Genomic DNA, 20,670 nt, shown 5'->3' with positions numbered 1-20,670 from the left:
AGAGACACATATTTGATTTTTTTTAGTTTTATTTATATATCAGCTTCATGATTTACTCTGCTCCCCCTTGTAACAAGTAATAACAATAGTGACTAACATCATATTTAAAGGTTTGCAAAACATCTGACATCATTTGAGTCTCATAAGAATCCTGAAATAGGTGCTATGCAGCGTTTACTATAGCTATATTAAAGATGGGTCACATAACTAGTCATGTTAAGGGCAGTATCTGAACTTTGCTCTCCCTGACACCAAGTCTAGAATTCTATTTCAGGTAAGAAAAACCAGTCAACACAACCAGTCACATGAGACCTCAAATTCTGAGGTTGGAAGGTCAGAAATTCAGAGGTAGACAGCATCTCAGAGGTCACCTAAGCCAACTTTTTTTTTTGTTGTTGTTGCAGATAAGGAAACTGAGGCCCAAGAAGGTTAGATAATGGTCCAAGGCCATGCAGGGAGCAGACATCTGGGAAAAATTGGGACCAAGGCATGGGTCTGATTCCCAAATCAGTGTTCTTTTACTTGTCACTGTTTACCCAATGGTCTAACTTCTGCTTAGAAGCTGTAAGGTCTTCCAGGACAGAGACTGTATCTTTCCCCCCCTTTATTTCACTAGACTAGGGCTTTGGATACCATAGATACATATTAAATGTATGCTAGCTAAATTGAATCAAGTGTTGTGGCCAAAGCTTTGGCAGTCAGATGCTAATAATAATAATTGTAGTAGTAGTAATAATAACATAATAATAGTATTAGATGCAACTAAGTGGCTTATTGGATAGAATGCAGGTCTGGAAGCCAGAAAATCCTGAATTTAATCTAGCCTCCGACTCTTACTAACTATGACTCTGGCCAAGTTACTTAACTCTGTCAGCCTCAGTTTCCTTATTTGTAAAATGAGCTAGAGAAGGAAATGGCATTATTCTAGTATTTCTGCTAAGGAAAATTTTCTGTGATAGTCGGACATGATTGAAATGATTCAGTGACAAAAAATAATATCATTAATAAAATAATTTCACCTACCAAATACAGCAAGATATGATCTAGAGACTAGTATCATACATCAGAAACATGATGTCTTTCATGGATTGACAATGAAATCCCCACCCTACAAATATGTCTCAAAATAACCCAGAGGGCTCAAATCTTAAACTGTCCTAGGACAGAGCATCATCACAGACTAAGCTTTTGTTGCCCACAATCTTCCAGATAAAATGCTGATTAATTAAAAAAAAAAAAAACTTTTGAATTGCATTTTGATGACCACTAGCAAAACATTTGTCATCTCTGATTTGCATGGGTTGGAAAAATATAGATATTCACTTGAAGAAATCAAAATCATAGTAAGAGGATGAGGAAAAAGATCAATCATTCTCCTCATACTCTCTGTTACTGGAGTTATAGTGAAGATGCTTTCAATGATCCTACAGAAGATGAGCTGAAATTTTAGTGCTTTATTTAATCAATTAAAAAGCAGCATTTATTAAGCACCTATTATATGCCAAACATAAAGCTAGATGCAGGAGATACAAAGATGAAACAACAGTCCCTTTTTTCAAGTTTACTTTCTATCACTCAACTGCCAAACAAATCTACTTGTGCAATAGTCCATAAAACACTAATTATAAAAGACAGAGATAGTGATCTGTTCCAAGATTGTTTCTATTAGAACTCTACTGAATAAGATGAGAAGACTAATGGTAATAATAATGTGATCTTTATATTCCACTTGTAAGTTGGCAACATGCCTTGGGGATCTTGTTTGAGCCCCACAAGAATTCTAAGAAGGAGACTTTTTCATCCTTAAAACAGGGTGGTTCTGGGGGCCTCCAGGCTGGATACTTAAGGAAAAGATGGAGCTTATGGTTGAATGGCTCACTCTTTGGGTATATCCCAATGGGCAGGAGACTGGTTACTCAGAATGGCAGTTAGTTCTCTTACTGTCTATTCTTTAGTGAATGCCTTTTGATGGGAAATGTACACAGTCTTGGGACTGAAGCTGAAAAGCCCCGTGCTGGGGTTAGTGGAGTGTGGGAAGTTGCTATTGTGACTGTTCAGATGTTGACTGAGGGAAGCCGCCAATATAAGGAGACCAAGTAATTGAGTTCCAAACAGATGGAAAGACTTGTCGAAGCATTTAATATGAATGGATGTAAAGGGCTGTACCTTTAAACTTTGTGAAACAGAGGAAAGAGGAATCTGGATAACATAAGGTTTGTCAGTTCTGATTTTTTGTTTACAACACTGGTTTATAATGAAGGTGGAATTCTAGAAGCAGTTTCTGGTCAGCATAGACAAAAACTCTGGCTTTGCTAGCTAGACAAATTATCACAATGTACATATCCTTATTTCCCTCCAACTGGAAGGTGAGGCTTCTGGTTATTATTTTTGTGAGACGTCTACATTTTCAAAAAGATTCTACTTTTTTAAAAAATAAGTCCTTGTCTATTCACTCTCCAATTTAATGTTTTGGTTATAGAACCAGAGATTTAGAGATAGAGAGGTTATCTAATGTAATAGATACTTTTAAAAATTAAAATGTCATTGTTATTTTGTTTTTATAAATTCTTCCATTTCCAAATATATCCTTCTCCTTATCAAAGAGACTTTTTTTTTCTAACAAAGGATTAAAAAATAGGAGGGCATTGGGAATCTCAGTTCAACAAAGTTAATCAACATGTCAACTGAGTCTGACAGTATATAAAATGTTCTATACCCCTAGTCTTCCATTTTTTCAAAAGAAGAGAGAGAGGGATATATTTCTCATCTCTCTTGTGGAGTGGAGAGGAACAAACTAGGCCAGTTATATAACTTCAAGGCTTTATTGTTATTCTTTCCAATTACATTGTTGTGATCATTGGGCATGTTACTTTCTTGATTCTGCTTATTTTGCTTTGCATAAGTTCAAATATTTTCTAGTGTTTCTCTGTATTCTTCATAGTCATCAATCCTTATGGTGTAGTAATATTCAATTCATATGTCACAATTTCTACACAATTTTTCTACCTTCCCTATTTTATAGGTAAGGAAACTGAGACTCTGATAGGTTAGATGATTTGTCCAAGGTCACTCAGAGGTCAAGTGGCAGTAGCTAAAGTTAATATGCGTTCTCCTCCTCCCCTATGGCAACTTGGTAAAAAATGTGTCATTTGAATTAATTGTTGTAGAGGCTGGAAGGGACCTGAGAGTTCAACTAGACAAATATTTTATAGAGACTATGAAAAGTTGTTACCTTTCTGAAGTCACACTGCAATGTGTGGCAGAACCAGTACATTGTAGGTACTTAATAAATACTTATTAAATTAAATTGTTTTAGCAGTCTTTCAAAAGGGGCAGCTAGGTCATATAGTTATAGGAAATCAAGTCTGGAGTTAGGAAGAGCTGAATTCAAATCCAGCTTCAAACTCTTACTAGCTTTTTGATCCTAAGTAAATCACTTAGCCCTGTTTGCCTCAGTTTCCTTAGCTTTAATAAATTGGAGAAGAAACAGCAAATTGCTCCCATGTCTTTGCCAAGAAAATCCCAAATGGGGTCATGAAAAGCAGGGCTGAAAATGACTAAACAATAATAACAAGCTATCTCTCTGCTACACTGCAAAGTTCTATTCACCCTTTTCAGTGTGCCTTCTCTAACCTACTTTAAGGTCTTCAGATTGGGTTCATTGGGTATTTCTCCATGGAAATCCAGCTAGCACAGCTGAGGATTCAGCCAAGAGAAATTTTGGATTTCCATCTTAGCTCTTCAAGGAAATGACTTGTGTAACCACAGAAGGAAACTTCATGTCTGGGCCTCAATTTGCTCATCTGTAAAAATGAAGGATGGAGGGGTTGGATGTTTCATGTCTCTTCCAGCCCTTCAATTCTATCTATAATCTTTTGACTCTTTAAGGAACTGCCTGATATCTTGGATTCCTATCCATCACCCCGTCTCTCAGTGGCTGTAGGAAAATGGCCAAATTGAAACGGTCATTCAGTCAATAAATATTTACTAAATGCTTACTCTGATCCAGACACTGTGCTAAACGCGGGATAAAAACGAGCCATCTGGGTGTGATGAACAGAAACTAAACGGGAGGTCGCATTTCGTGAGAGGTAGAGTCAGCCTCAGAGTTAAGAAGCCTTGGATTGAAATCCTGCTCCTGACACATACAGGCTGTATGACCCTGGACTTGTCATTTAAGCTTAGGCAACTCTATATAAATGACTGCTCTCTCGGGGGCTTCAATTTGCATTGCCAGGAGGAAGCAGTTTGCCTTGAAGGCATCACAGATCTGTACCAAAAATAAACAAAAACAAAAACCCTCCCCGAACTGTTTTAAAAAGAAAGAAAGAAAGAAACCACTAGGGAGGCTCTGATGCTGTCTGGCCCTGGCAGGCTTTCCTGCACTAACTAGTACCTGGAGGGAGGCGAGGCGGGAACAAAGGGGGCACTCCTCAGCGGCAGCCGCAGCGCGTAATTTTCGTACTGTAGTAAATATTTTAATGCGCGGATTAAAGCAATATTTAGTTGTTACATACAGAGCTGGACATTCTCCCCTTGACAATGGATCGATTGTTGCCTCTTAGCCTTTCATTGTCCAGACTAATCAGCCTGAGGAGCAGAAAATACTCTTTGGGAGAGCAGGGTAAAGTACAGATGTCTCCCTTCGCTACCCCCCGCCTATATATATTCAAACAAAGTATAACTTTGAGCTGAGTGTAACTGGGCTCCCCATCCCCAGCAGTTTGTCATCTGTCAGAACTACTCTACTGTATACATTTTAATAAAGACGTCTATTTCTGAAGCCCAAGCCACAGCGTGAGCTGAAGTATAAATAATAGCGGCGTTCCCCCTTACCCCTCCTTCTTCTCTCCCCTCTCCCCCTCACTCCCCACACTCCCTTACTTCCTGGCTCTAAATCCAAAAAAAATTTCCTTCCAATTACCGCTTGGCACACTCTCTTTTCTCTCCTCTCTCCCTAGCTTCCAAAATTCAACAAAGAAAAGGAAGGGAAAAAAGTCTTTTGACTTTTCAGAAAGTCTCCACCTTACTGGGGAGCATCTTTCCCAAATATATCAAGATTTATTCTCCTTGGGGTTGGGAGTAGTGGTGGGGTGGATAGTGGTTTGGGGGTAGGTTGAAGGAAAAGGTGCTCTAGGCATTTGAATGAAGTTAGACTTTCCCCCATAAGAGAGCTGACCAGCAGAAACCCCCTGTGATCTGCTCAAGACTCAGGGGAGCTGGCTTCCACAATCCACCAGTACTTCTTATCCTTCAAGGTCCCTGGAAAATATTCATTCCCATGTAGCAGCTGGAAGGCCATTCTGCAAGATGTGGAACCTTTAATCATTGGTAAGCCCTGCCATCATTAAAAGTGCATAGGATGGTGAAGTAGTTTCCACAGTGCAAAAAAAATTACTAAACAAGGAAAATATTTCTATTTGAGAGCACAATTCACTTAGATTCCACCATTCCTGATTCAGCCTCCACTGTTAAGGGGTAAGTAATAGAAGGAGGCTTCTAATCCAAGTCCTTTGATACCACATCTATTCATTTCATTCCACTGTGCACCCCTGGAGTGATTGAAAAAGTAATTTGGTTTTTTTGAACCTTGAAACTCTGTGCTTCATGGCATGATGTGTAAGGGAAATGCTTTTTAGAAAGCACTAGGAAAGTCAGAAAGATTATTATTACTGCAGTAGCATCACCTTCACTCTCAATCTTCTCAGAGAAAGCTTTAGAGTTCAGGAAAAACCCCTAGGAAAGTGCTAATGTAGCCTTCAGGCTCTTCAGGTTTTTTCTCAGGATGATCTGCCCACTCTACCTTCCTCACTTGTGAAGTGGAATTCTGTCTTCTCCCTTCTTCAGTCACAGAAGAGTTCCTTGGGGAACTTATGGATGGTATTTCTACTGCTCAGTAATAGTTTCTATTAGTCTCTGAGACCCCTTCCAGCTCTGAGGTTCTGAGATCATGCAATTCAATGCTATGAATGCTAGATCATTGAGTTGCTACAACTATGAAAAAATGATGCAGACCCTGCCCTCATGAAGTTTATAATCAAGTCCAAGACTAATAGATGTATAATATTATGAATTAGAATTGGTCAATATGTAGAATGGAATGAGATTGGAGAATAGGATCTGGGTTAAAGGAACATGTCAATGCAGTTTTCATGGAATGAGGATGATTTCCAATCCGGGTCTAGGCAAGAAGTGAAAATTTCTAACAGACAGATATGGAAAGAGAATCTTTCCTAGCGACTGGGACATAATTGGTGATGTATGAGGGTAGAACCAGAAAGGGAACCATCTGGTAAATTTGGTAGATTAGTAGGTTATCTGGTGGAATCTAATTGAATAATTTTATGTGGAATTAAGTTGAGAAAATTGGTTGGAACTAGAAATTTAACTCCCAAAAGTGCATTTGGTAGGGAAAACTTCTTGGTTTCTATACCTGCCAATTTTCTCCTGGCTTTTTAATCAGTGATGTTCTTAATTTTAAATTTCAGAGCTCCTTCTTCCCAGAGAAGAATGGATAGATGAATAATTAGATGGAAAGAGAGATAGCTGGCTGGTTTTCAGTCTCTTCATGATGTGAGTTATTTGAATCAAAGATCTGGTTGTAGCTTCTTCATTTAGTCCAAGTGACTGTGGCTTGAAGGTTCTTAACTGTGCTCAGGTGTTTTTTGAAGTCACAGCCATTGCTACTTCTCTGGTCTTAGGAGAGCAGAACTCCCTAGAAAGAGGGGGCTTCTTCCAACAAGATAAAGACATTGAAGCCAGACAGAGAAAGACAAGGTAGTGTGCTTTACTGACAGAAGCACTGGTTATAGAGGCAGAGGCTGTGATTCTGCTTTTTTTTTTTTTTTACTCTTGGCATTTGTGGGCAAATCAGATGGCTTCTGGGACTCAGATATAAAATAAGGAAGCTTCCGCTAGATTAGGTCCCTTTAAGAGGCCAATTCTATTCAGCAACCAGGGCTAGGATAGTATCTTTTATGTATGGGTTTTGTCTTAGCCAGAGATAATAACATTATGCCAGCCACTTCTGCTACAGATGCAACTGCTTTCAAGTCTTTAAGAAGTTGTTAAGTTAAAAGTATCTTTCTTTTTAGTAATCTTTTCCATCTCCTCTTGACCCATCTCTCTTTTATTCTGAAATGATCCCACCAAGAAAGCTCAAGCGTGTGGCCCTTACTGCTTTACTTCTGAAAAACTTTAGGAAAGGATCTTTTCCAGAATTTTGGATGTTTTCTCAGAGGTTCCGCCTGTATTTTCTCTTGGGAAATACTGTCTTGTTTGCATATGGAAATTTAGGGACACATTGTTTGCAGCTGGAAGGAACAGGGCCAGATCTTTGGATAGATGTATGGAAAAGAGAGGAAACGTTTCTTGTATTTTTTCCCCACTTATCAAGCATTTTTCTCCCTCTCCCCCCAAAAGTAAAACAGACCCCTGTTAACAAATAAGGATAATTAGGCAAAGCTAATTCCCAGATGACCCCAAATAGGTGTTCCATGCCCCAGATTAATCCATCATCTCTCTGTCAGGAGATGTTTCATCACAGGAAGCTTTTTCCAATCATGTTTACAAGAAAAAAACCCAAATAACTAGACAGATTGTGGGATTGAGTTTCTGATTTAAATGTCTTCTAAGTTTTGCTAATAAGCATGTGAATCAAAGAGAAGATGATAGAAACAAAACACATTAAATTGGGTGATGATACCTCTGTTAAAGAAAGACTGCTTAAGTAGCAACAAAACATTTTTTAACTGAAAGGTAAGTCAGGAAATTTGTGTTCCCTATCAGTCCTGATAAAGCCCTTTCCTAGTAGGGTAGCCTAGATGTGATAGTGATGGCTAAACACCATTCATTTCTTTAGCAGCAAATTCTTTGGTTAATAAGAGATCGTTTACTCAGTCCTTGTAATGTGGAGCACTTCCTTCCAAAAGGAATTGTGCAACCTCAATCGGAAAGGCTGAATGATTATTATTTTTTAAAAAGATACATAAACTCTGTTTTAGAATATGGGAGCACAATAGAAAAAAAGGTGAGTTATGCATCTTTTCAACATCTCTAGTTAATCTCCAGTTAAGTCCCATTATGGGTTAGTATGAATGAAGGATTTCTCTGGGACCAACCCAAGAATTCACTTAGAAGCTCTTGGTTGCTGGTTTGGGATGTGGGTTTTGGAGGAGGAGTTTTGGTGAGGAAGGTCTGCTTCAATTCAAAGTAAGGCTGAGATCAAGATGATAATAATAGCCTGCCAAATGTGATTTAATTAGTGAATTTTTGTTTCCGTCATTGTAGTTTGACTTTTGAGGTATTCTTGGCAAAGTTACTGAAATGGATTCCCATTTACTTCTCCAGCTCATTTTACAGATGAGGAAACTGAGGCAAACAGGGTTAAGTTATTTGCCCAGAGCGACACAACTAATAAGTATTTGAGGCTGAATTTGAATTCAGATCTCCTTTGATTCTAGGCCAGGTGCTCTGCTGCACCATCCGTGTCTACTACTTACCAAGCACCGGGATAAGCAATGAGGATTCAAAAAGAGGGAAAATATAGTCCCTCAGGTAGGGCACGATATATTGGGGGTGAAAACATGCAAACAAATAGATACTAAGCAAGCTATATATAGGATAAATAGGAAATACTTGAAAGAGGTAGAGCATTGGGATTAAGAGAGACAGGAATCCTGTAAAAGGTGGGTTTTAGTTTGAACTTAAAGGCAACCAGAGAGGTCAGTAGTGAGAGTAGAGCAGAGAGTGTTTCAGGCAGGGTGGATAGCCAGAAGAAATGCTTGGAGCAGAGGGATGGAGTGTCTTGTTTGAGGAATAGCCAGGAGAGGCCAGTTCACTAGATCTACATCTGTGGTGGGGAGTAAGGTGTTAGAAGACTGGCAAGGTTAAGAGGGGCCAAATTCTAAGGACTCTGAATGCTGAATGGGTATATGCTCTTGAGAGCAGATACTCTTTTTTTGTATCTCCAGCTCTTAGCAGAGAGCCTGGCACATAAAAGGTGTTTAATGATATAATATGATGGGGTCTGAGGTCCAACTCAGCTGGTACTAAAGAGTTTATGCCCAGAAGATAGCTGCAGGCCAATGAGTTTATGGGGAGCCAGGAGACTGATGAAGCTTACTTGCCCCCTAAATTTGGTCTGAAATTATTGGCCTAGTTCTAACACTAACTCCTCCAGGGAGCCTAGCTTGAATCCAACATAGGGCCTATGGGAAGAAATATACCCATATACATATGAAGTCACACAAAACATAATTCCATCCAATGTGTTTAAGAAGTGTTGAATTTTGGATGAGATAAACAGGTAAATGGAAGGGAAAGGTGGCTGAGATGGGGAAAGAGTGTAGAGCAGTGGTCCTCAAACTTTTTAGTTAGGGGGCCAGTTCACTGTCCCTCAGACTGTGGGAGGGCTGGACTATAGTAAAAACAAAAGCTCACACTTGTCTCCGCCCCTCAACCCATTTGCCATAACCCAGCAGGCCGCAGCATAAACGTCCTCAGCGGGCCCCATCTGGCCCTCAGGATAGTTTGAAAACCCCTGGTGTAGAGTTTGAAATAGAACACCATAAATTTAAGAGAAACATTCTTTTCTTTTCTTTTCTTTTCTTTTTTTTTTTTTTTTGTCCCAGGATCATTTTTATCAGAATTCCACTGAAACAGCTGAGAACAAAGTAATAATTTGCAAAGTTACATACACTTATCTTATATACACAAATCTTACATACACAATCTCATTTGCTCCTCATAGTAGTCATATGCCACAGGTATTATTTGTTCCATTTTTTTTTAAATTCATTTTTCCAAATTATCCCCTCCACTCCCTCCCCCCCCCCATGACAGGTAATCCCATACATTTTACATGTGTTACAATATAACCTAGATACAATATATGTGTGTAAATACCATTTTCTTGTTGCACATTAATTATTAGCTTCTGAAGGTATAAGTAACCTGGGTAGATAGACAGTAGTGCTAACAATTTACATTCGCTTCCCAGTGTTCCTTCTCTGGGTATAGTTATTTCTGTCCATCATTGATCAACTGGAAGTGAGTTGGATCTTCTTTATGTTGAATATTTCCACTTCCATCAGAATACATCCTAAGAGAAACATTCTTGCCACCATGGTAAATCATAGTCTAGTTTGGGAGACAAAACTCTCCCAATTAAATATGCCAAAAAAAGTATGATGGGTATAAAATAAGAGACAAGGAATGAGTCAGATCAGGATCAGGTCATGTATGTGTCAAATAAGGTTTCCTGGAATTGTAGCTAAGCCTTGAAATATAGATAAATCTTATCTACTCAGGCACATGACAACCATTTACTATGCACTTGTGTTTCCAGGAGAGAGCTCTAGGTGTTGTGGTGATGATGGGAGTAGGGGAGACAAGATAATAAAATGGAAGTAGAGAGTTTGATTGGGGATGTGTGATAACGATAATGGTAACAATAGCTAACATTTCTTTAGTGCTGAAAGATTTGCAAGATCAGTTATCTTATTTACCTGGCTCATCTTGAAGACTATAATTCAATCCAATTTAATATTTTGTTTTTTATGCAAACATTTATCAAGTGAGTATTGTATACAATACACTGTTTTAGGTTCTGTGCATAAGAAAATGAAATAAGTTATGACCAAATGTCAGAAAGCCTAAACTCATGGAATCATGGAGTAAAAAGGTCCAACCTGACCTAATAAGGGTTCATCCAGCCTTTGATGAAAACCTTTAGAAAAAAGAAATCTACTCTCTCCTACAGCACCCTTTCTAATTTGGGACAATTTGAATTGTTAGTAAGCTCTTTCTTCCAGCCAGCTAGTCAAGGCTGACCTCTTTGCATCTCTAATCCTTTGGTCCAAGTTTTGCCTTCTGGGGCCAAAGAAAACAAATTGTTGAAGACAGCTGTCATGGCCCCTCTGAGTCTAATCTTTTCTAAGCTAAACATCCCCACTTCCTTCAAAGAATGCTCCGATGACAGGGCTCCCCAGACCATCATCATCTTGATTATCCCTCTCTAGATGCATCATGGCTTGTCTATGCTTTTCCTAAATTGGTGTGACCAGAACCAGGGATGATGCTCTTCCTGAGGTGCTCTGATCACTGCAGAAGTCAGAAGAACTCACACCTTTCCTGTTCTCTGTACCAGGCTTGCTGTTATTAATGGTAAAATTCCCCATTATCTTTGTCAGCACTTTGTCTTGCTATTGACACATATTGAGCACACAGTCCATTATAAAACACCTCACTCCCCCCGCTAACAATGTTATCTCTTCCATCTTTACATGCAAAGGTGATTTTTTTAAACCCAAGTGTGTTTAATTGTTTCATACACATCCAACTCTTCAAGACCCCCTTGGGATTTTCTTGACAGAAATCCTAGAGTGGTTTGCCATCTCCTTCTCCAGTTCATTTTACATATGAGGAAACTGAGGCAAACAGGGTGAAGTGACTTGCCAAGAGTAACATAGATAGAAAGTATCTGGGATTACATTTGAACTTAGGAAGATGACTCTTCCTGACTCCAGTTGCCCCAAGCTCAAGTGTAGACTTTACATTTTATCTCTGTTAAATTTCATCCAGTTAGATTTGTCCCATTGTTCTAGCTTTTGAGGTATGTGTGATAGATATGAGACAAATAGTAGGTATAACTATCACGTAAACTTTGATAAGTGCATAGAAGTCCAAATTGTGGTTATAGATTCCAGAAATCTCTGATAGCTTCTTCATAGAGGAGGTAGCATTGTAGAAAAGAGTTTCATCAGGAAAGGGATGTGAAACATCATTCCCAGCATGGAGGACTGGCCTGGGCAAAGACAGAGAGATTGGAAGAGAAAGAAGGAGCCTAATGATGGTCAATGGCCAGTATTCTGGTCAGGCTGAAATATAGTGTTTGAAGTAGTATGTGATAAAGCTTGAAAAGAAAGTGGGAGACTGATTGTGGAGGGGCATAAAGGCTGGGTTAAGGAGTTTATATTTTATTTGGTAAGCAGTGGGGTTCCATTGATGAAGAAGGAATCCATGAATGGGTTGGATTAGTGATTATCTGAGTCCTCTTCCAGCTCTGAGATCCTATGGTTCTCAGATTCTTTTTGGATAGATTTTTTTTTGTACTAGGATCTTATTAAGTTCTGGGCAGTGGCTCAGAAGAGGTTTTCTGATTGTCGTAACTGTAGCATGTGGGCAAATATGCAGATGTACATAAATATACATATGTAGTATGTATAGACCTGCTGTGGAAGATTTATAGGGGACGTGTAAGATATGAGAGCATCGACAGGTTGCAATCTCTATAATTGGAGGAATTACCCAGAATAGTAACTACCATGGCTGTGCTGGGACTGGGCCTCACACGCTAACTTCCCAAGAGGATGAGTAATGTAGTGAATAGATGGCCCAGTGAATAAAACCCTGGATCTGAAGTCAGGAAGACCTGAGTTCAAATTCTGCTACAGATACTTACTAAGTCTCTGTACTAAAGAAAGGCAAGCCACTTAACTAAGTGCAAGTCATTTAAACTTTGTGTGCTTCAGTAAAATGGGTACCCTAAATTCGCACCTACTTTAAAAGGCAATTGGGTTAAGTGACTTGCCCAGGATCACTCAATGTTAAGTGTCTGAGGCTGCATTTGAACTCAGGTTCTCTTGACTCCAGGGACAGGGAGCCATCTAGCTGCTCCCAATAAGGTAACATTTGTAAAGTGTTTTACAAACCTTAGAGTGTTATGTAAATTGTATTATATTATTATTAATATATTATAAACACTATATTATTATTATTAATAACAGTGATCATATTTCTTTCCCAGAGCAAGGAGACACACTCTATTGTCAGAAGCTGAAGTTGCTACCTATATCCTTGGCCCAGGAGGCCATTGGGTCCTTTTTTCCTCCATTGATAACTTTTTAAAAAATTTTGGTATTGCACTTAAATCTTGTATTTTTTAAAATAATAGCCTTTTATTTTCAAAATATATGCAAAGATAAATTTTCAACAGTCATTTTTGCAAAGCCTTGTGTTCCAAATTTTTCTCCATTCCTTCCCCCACCCCTCCCCTGGATGACAAGTAATCCAATATATGTTACACAAGTACAGTTGTTCCATACATATTTCTACATGTATCATGCTGCACAAGAAAAATCAGATCAAAAAGGAAAAAAATGAGAAAGAAAACAAAAAGCAATCAAACAACAAAAAAGGTGAAAATACTATGTTGTGATCCACATTCAATTCCCATGGCCCTTTCTTTGGATACAGATATCTCTCCCCTCACAAGTCTATTGGAATTGTTTTGGATCACTTCATTGTTGAAAAGAGCCACATCTTCACTGATAACTTTTTTCATGGAGTAGAATGAACTCCCTTCATGTCTATCTTCTACCTTAAGTTGGCTGGCTTAGGGACCTGCCCTTCCAGAAATTAACTGGGATAGATCATTGTCAAAGATATTGATCAAAGATCAATGTCAAACACTCTCAGCCTCCTGGACCTCTACATCCTTCCTTCTCATACCAATAGTACACTCGGCCGTTGCCTTACCCTGTCACTATCCTCCTATATCTGCCTCTCCACGGTATCCTCTGACAACCTTCCTCTGTATATATCAGGATTTAGGGTTTCAATCATAACTTCAGTTTCTTCTTCTGTTAAATGAAGTCAGCCTGCCCCTAATATCTAAGGTCCCTTCCAGATTTGTGATCTTATGACTTTAGATCTCTTCCTCTCACATTTTTTTCATCTCATATGGTCCTCACTAAGAGCCTCCCTTAATCCTGTAGATAATAAATATCTTGGCCCTCTCTCCAAGATGGACTTCTGTCACACCCCTGACAAACAAGGCCAGGAGGAAGTAGGAGTTTCCTGTTCCCTGGTGTTATCTTCCCTCTCCTACCATTACCACCCAGCTCCTACTTCTTTAAACAAATCTGTCCTGTCCCACTACAGATAAGCTATCCTCAAGTTTCTCAACTCCAGTGATCTCCATCTTTAAACTACCTGAAGAGTGATAGCACAGGAATGATCATAATAGCCTAGCATGTGCTCCCTGCAAATGGATTTTCCACAGATGTTAGAATATCTAGTAGTGATGCTCTGTGAATACTCTCATCAATGAAGATCATAAGTTCATTGAAGTATTTGTGTGTACCTGTGTGTAGATATACAAACATAAGGATCATAATTTTAGAAAGGACCTCTGAAATGATCTAGTCCAACTGCTAAATTTGACAGATGAGAAAACTGAGGCCTCAGGAAATTGAGTTTAAGGTTACATAGGAAGTTAAAAAGCTGGAATTTGAGTATTGTGTACTCAGATTCCTCCAAAACTTTAACCTTGTGGCTAGGTAGTAAAGCTGGGCTATTCATTCCCATTTTACAGAATGGGAAACTGAAGTCTTGAGAGGCAAAATAAATGATGGAGAGCAGGCTCAATGATTTAACAAAGTAAAAGCCTCTCTGACTCTGTGACCTGCCTCTCTCTCTTCTGTTCATTGCGGCTTCATATCCCAACCCCTTCTTTGTTAAGTAGCTCTGGCCAGCCTGGGCCAGACCCATGTTCGTCTTTCCTGATTTACAGTATTATTTTTAGCAGTGGTGCGGTATGTGAAAATGTTGAAACGAAGTGCAAACATGTTGAATCCTATTCGGTGACTGACTAGTAATGATTTGTTGTCTCTGTGCCCAACTCTAGATTTCCCCATGGAATTTAATAAACTTTTAAACATTTTGTTAATAGAAACCCCTAAACCTTTGATTAAGTCAATTTGTTTGCTATTTTTTCTGAAGAACTCACTCATTTTTTTTCTTTTTGTCTTTTCTATTTCTTCCATTCAGAAGTTGGAAGGATTAGCCAAGCAACGGAAAGCTCGAGAAGTTTTAACTGAGTGTCTCTGCCCCCCAGGTATGTGAAAGGTTAAAGTCTTTTTGGATGACCTTTTCTGGAGGATCAAATCCCATTCTCTAATTGTGGTAGAATTGAGTTGGATCCCATGCTGTGATATCTGCTGAGAGTTGGACTAAATGTGGATTTGTGGGGGGATGGGGGTAAGAAGGAAGGTCAGGTGGCAGGAAAATTGCTGTGGCTTCAAGACCTGGTGCAACTCAAGTCCATTTCTACCATTTACCCAGAAGCCTCAAAGCCTGCTGTATTTGAGGTGTCCTGATAAAGTGAATTAACACTAATCATTTAGTTGGCAAAGGGTGTTTGAGAAGGCTTTCTCTTCAAGAAATTCAGAAACAGATTATCCAGATTAAACAGAAACTCCAACGTATTATCTGAAGAAACCCCCTTTCTACAGAAAGGGGGAAAATCCTGTCCTCATTCTGGGATGGGAAAACTAGGCACAGAGACCATTCTACACATAAGGTTGGAAAGTTAAGAGAGTAAGTAGTTAAGATATTGGGGAGGTAGAAATGTTAGAGAAAGAGAGGATGGAGGAGGACAAGGGAAGGTTGGGACCAAGTGTTTCCTTTTGGTGAGGGATAGAGGGTACTCAGGTACTTAGTCTTTCTCCAGGAAACCTTCCCTTTCTATTGGGTGAAAGTACTCTTTACTTAGATGTCTCTCAGAACTGTTCTGGATTCTCCTTTGCTTTGATCTCATAGTTACTGACTCTCCTCTTCACCTTCCATTAAATTATAAATCTCCTTGAGAATAGGGTATAGCTGCAGAATGATTTTAGATTTGTAATTTGAAGTTCAAAGGACAGTTTTGCCATCTGTGATGGTGGGCAAATCATTTCATCTCTCTGGATCTCAGTTTTCTCATCTGTAAATGTGAAGAGGTTAGGCTAGATGACTTCTAAGACCCCTCCCAGCTCTAAATGTACCACTCCATGATTGATCTTTATGTATAGTCTTGCATAGAGCATGTGTATTTTTTCAGTGTCTTGCACATAGTAAGTGCATTAATTAGAATCTATTGTTAGAACGAATAAATAGTTCACTTCTTATTTTTGTTAATGTAGGCCAAATATTCAGGCAGTGCTAGCTGTATAGAAACACTAAGTAAGCTATCTTGACTTTTCATCTGTGTGATTCAAATTCAGACTTTTCACTGTGCTAGAAAAGCTTGTTTACTATGGGCCAGCTTGTGGCCCCAAACTGGAACCTTAAAGGCCATCCTAGCCTCTGATTTTATAGTTGAAGAAACTGGGACCCAGACAGTTTAAGTTGTTTGTCCAACCAAGTTCATTCAGGTAGTAAACATCAGAGGTGAGATTTCAAACCCTGAGGCATCTTCAGATCTAGTACTTTTTACACAAAAGCCAAACATACAGAATTTTCTTTCAAGTCTGGTTGAGAAAACTTAAAATGTCTGTAAGCAGGACTTCTTTTGGGGTCTGAATTATCTTATGAAATGCACATCAGGGTTACACATTAGTAGAAAAGTGGCATTTTTGGGTTTTCCAAACAGGTCAGACCAGAAATCTTTTGGCACCGAGGCACATAATCAAAATTGATCAATCCTCACTTTGATCTTTCTTCCTCTTTGCAGGTCCTTGGCACTGTCTCTAGTTAGAAAAATGGCTCCTCTTTTTAAAGTTAGTTGTACAGGCTGGGGAAAACTAATTTGCCTGCTAATGAGCATCTCTGGTTGGGTTGTTTCAGAGAGATAGGTGCTAGAGTTTGGGGATCTCTGTAATTTTTTGTGATTTCCTCAAAGGAAATCAGGTCTTTTAAAGGGGAAAATGAATGCTATCTATTTGATGGAGAGTCAATTCTTTCTTCCCCCAAAGTGTTTATCTGTGAGCTCAGTTTAGGCTTTGAATCTAAGAGCTGACCTTGGGATACCTTCTGGGCTCTTTGTTAAGTCTATGAGAGCAAAGAACTTCTCATTCAAAGTCCTGAGTCTGACGCACTGTGGGAGGGGCAATATCTTTGAAAAGAAGCTTTCTACCATAAACTCAAAACAAAAACTCTGCAACAACTCACTCCCGAACTTCTGAAATAACGTGGGGCAAAAAACATGGTGCAGTCATCATTACTGTGTTAGCTACGCTGGGATTGTTTTTTGAATCTTCTGTTTGTGGCTTGGGTGCTGGGATTATAGAACAGCTGTGGCTCTCAGTCCAGTGGATTCTGATTCCTCTAGGATTTGAGCAAGAAACACAGATATTCACTCTGGAGAAAAAAAGACTTAAGGGGCCCATGATCTGCTGTTTCCAAGTATAAGAGTAGAAATGCTACTGGACCCAAGGGACTGATGCATTGACCCTATTTCCTTCCTCAGTGAAGGGTCTTTCTGTTCCAGACCCAGATATGTGGTCTTTATCAAGCTTAATTCTGGGAGAGTTTAGGCTCTAATGAAAAAATGGGGTGATACTCCTTTTCTTATACTCTGCAGATTTATAGCCCCTTATCTTTCTCATTCACCCTCGCACCCTGGGAACCAATTATTTAAAGCTTAGGTGTAGGCTCATGTCTGGGTCTCCCAAAAGGAAGAGTAGACAGGTAATCAATATACAATGTAAAGCAGTTATAGGATATTTATTTCCCATACACAAAAGCCATGTTAATGGATATAAAAGACTTGCAACATTCATTGGCAGAACGACTTAAAACACTATTCAGTCACTTAATTGATAACTACTATTATACTCTCTTGGGAACCATAATGGATAGAGTGCCAGGCCAGATCCAGCCTCAGACATTTATTAAATGTGTCAATCTGGACAAGCCACTTAATCACCGTCTCTCTCAGTTTCCTCATTTATAAAATAGCAAAACAAACAAACAAACAAAACCCAAATAGCACCTCCCTCTCTCCTGGGATTGATTCTTGTGAGAGTCAAATGAGATAATAATTGTAAAGTGCTTAGCACAATGCTTGGCACATAGTAAACGACATATAAAATGTTAGCTTTTATTATTGCTATCAGGACTTAAGGTAGTTTGTGGAATTGTTGATTAGGTACTTCACATTTCATCTCATCTTTGTCCTGTTCAAATGTTTTCATGCATGTATGTGTGTGTGTGTGTGTGTGTGTGTATCAATAGATATGTTTTTGTGTCTGCTATGGATGTATGCATATACATGTGTACATACATGCATGAACATATGTATATATGCTGATATATATCCACATGTTTTTGTACTATATAATAAACACACACATATAGTTATTATTTATAAAATGGGCCAGCCTTGAACAAATCTTCTTGATGATCGTCTCCTCCAAGAATGCTGGAATGGTTGTCAAGGATTCCTCCTGTCATTAGTCCAATCCAATGGGACCTTAGCCCTTTTGACCTTTTGAATTCACAAGAATGAGTTCAACCTCACACATCTACCTTAAGAATAATGTTTGATTTCCTACTCAAGAAATATGGAAAAGACAAAGACTAGGGCAAAAATTTATCTAGTTGGTTCCATGCCCTGTGATGCATGAGTGATGGGTAGAGGTAAAGAGCAGAACTCACCACCTTCATGGCTGGTCTAGAATCAGAGTACATTACTTGTCACACAGGAAAACTGAAGGAAGAGACCAGGCTGGGAAACTGTCTTTTCTTAAAAGTCCACTGAGCCACTTGTTCTGTAGCCAAGGGTGACAATCTTCTTGTTATTTCAAAGTACCTTTATCTTTCAGCACTGAGCTGGTCAGAAGTATTCATCACCTCCAGCATGTCCACTTGCTGAGCCAGCATGTTTGGTCAGCTGGAACCAGAAAGAAAAACTCTGGGAGGCTCTGTGAGATGGCCCTCCTTACCACGTACCTGAAAGGCTGTCTTATGGAAGAGGGATGGTATTTATCTTACTCAGGGCAAGCAAAATTAGAAGCCGTAGAAGTGGAAGTTGCCAAGGGGAAGATTTAGGCTAGATGTAAAGTAGAACTTGACAATCAGAACTGCCACAAAGTGGAACGAATGTTATTGCAAGTCACTCGACTTCTTTGTACCTCAGTTTCCCCATGTATCAAATGAAGGAGTTGAGTTCAACTATATGTTTGGTCTCTTTCATGTTTTGTAGCTCTAAATCTATGATTCTATGACAGGAAGGGCTCTGTTTTTTGTGGAGAGAAGGCTAAGATACACTAAGTGAAGAATAAATCATAGCATATACTTTAACATCAAATTGTGGAGAACATACTTTAAGTACAATAGGAAGAGTGAAATCAGCATTGATCTGAACAGTCCCAGGTCTCACGGTAAAGGGAATACTTGGCTGGACTTTCCTTGAACAATGAATAGGATTTGAATAGGCAGAGAGCAGCCATAGCTAGTAGCTCTAGAAATACTTTTAATTCACCTATGGTGATGGTTGTGCAGGTTGACCTCAGAATACCTCCTCATGGAGGGAGAGGGATGAAGTTACCATCCTATGGAAATAAGACCTGTTCTTGAGACACAGACCCCCATGAAAGAGGGGTTTTTGCTCAGGAGGCTGCCCCCTGGAGAGAAGCAAGGTAAGGCAGGACAAGTGAAAGAATTTATCCAGTATGGGGTAAAGCAGAGGAAGGAAGTACCCCAGATAGAGTTCTGATTTGTCTAACTTTTCTAACTAGATTTTATAAAACTGAAGGGGTAAAGGTGCTTTCAAAATATAAATGTCATAAATTTAGAATTGTACATTCTTTTAAATTGTTATGTTCTCTAAATTTTGGTATCTTAGGACAAAGCTCTCATCACCCAATCCTTGGTTATTTTTCTATAAGACAGAAGTGAAGAGAACATTTTACATTATTGAATATTATCAAATCCAGAAATTAGAAAGCATAGCTATTATATAAAGAAAGCCAAGATTCAGATTTGCAAAAAGCCTTTTGTATTATATATTTGTCTTTTTAAAAATCTAATTGCTGTGAAACTCTGTTGTTTAAAATCTGTCACACTGAGACACCTTGCCCTTGATCACACAGCTAGTAGATGTCAGAGAAAGAGCTAGAATCTTGACTGCAAGGTTGACCCTATATGTATGACACAGTATTTCTCTATTATCACTGAAAGCGAGCTGATTGCATATATTCTACCTAACTACAAATAGTCATAAAATCCTATCTATATAATTGCATCTATCTACATCTAAAATAACTATTTACACTCATGTTTTGTGTGTTTGTCTTACATATTAATGTGACATGTCATGGACACCTCCACTGGTAGCACCAGTTCTAAAGTCATCTTGTTCTGTAGCCTAATCATGGTGAAGAATTCATCCAGGGGTTTTGACACCTGCCAGCAAAGCATTAGCTTTGAAGTAGTGTCATTTGTGGAAAAGTTCAAATTTGGCCTCAGACACTTACTAGCTGTGTGACCCTGGACTAATTGTTTAACTTCTGCTTGCCTTAATCTGCTGAAGAAGAAAATGGCAAACCACTTCAGTATTTTTGCCACATACGGTCCAGTTATTTAAATCTGACTTTATTTTTGTAGCAAGTGTTTCGTAATTTTTCACATATAATTCCTGACTATTCTTTGGTAGATGGATTCCCAAATATTTTATACTCTCAACATTTGTTTGGAATGGAATTTCTCTTTGTATCTCTTGCTGTTGCATTTTATTGGTGATATATAAGAATGCTGAGGATTTATGTGGATTTATTTTGTATCCTGCAACTTTGCTAAAATTCTGAATTATTTCTAATAGCTTTTTAGCAGACAGAGTCTTTGGGGTTCTCTAAGTATACCATCATGTCATCTGCAAAGAGTGATAGTTCTCATTTCCTACTCTAA

The 20,670-nt window shown here is 38.8% G+C and overlaps 1 protein-coding gene across 1 annotated transcript in view; it reads left to right on the top strand.

Moving 5' to 3' along the window:
- Positions 1-20,670, top strand: part of COL23A1 (collagen type XXIII alpha 1 chain) — a 471,275-nt gene that overhangs the window by 8,089 nt on the left and 442,516 nt on the right. Inside the window, exon 2 of the mRNA XM_074292316.1 lies at positions 14,833-14,899. Within this exon, the coding sequence (XP_074148417.1) occupies positions 14,833-14,899 (67 nt within the window). The remainder of the gene's footprint in view (positions 1-14,832; positions 14,900-20,670) is intronic.

This window comes from Sminthopsis crassicaudata, chromosome 2 (assembly GCF_048593235.1).
Source record: "Sminthopsis crassicaudata isolate SCR6 chromosome 2, ASM4859323v1, whole genome shotgun sequence".
Lineage (NCBI taxonomy): Eukaryota > Metazoa > Chordata > Mammalia > Dasyuromorphia > Dasyuridae > Sminthopsis > Sminthopsis crassicaudata.
The sequence above is the reverse complement of the archived record's forward strand: the minus strand, read 5'-3'. Positions and strand labels throughout refer to the sequence as shown.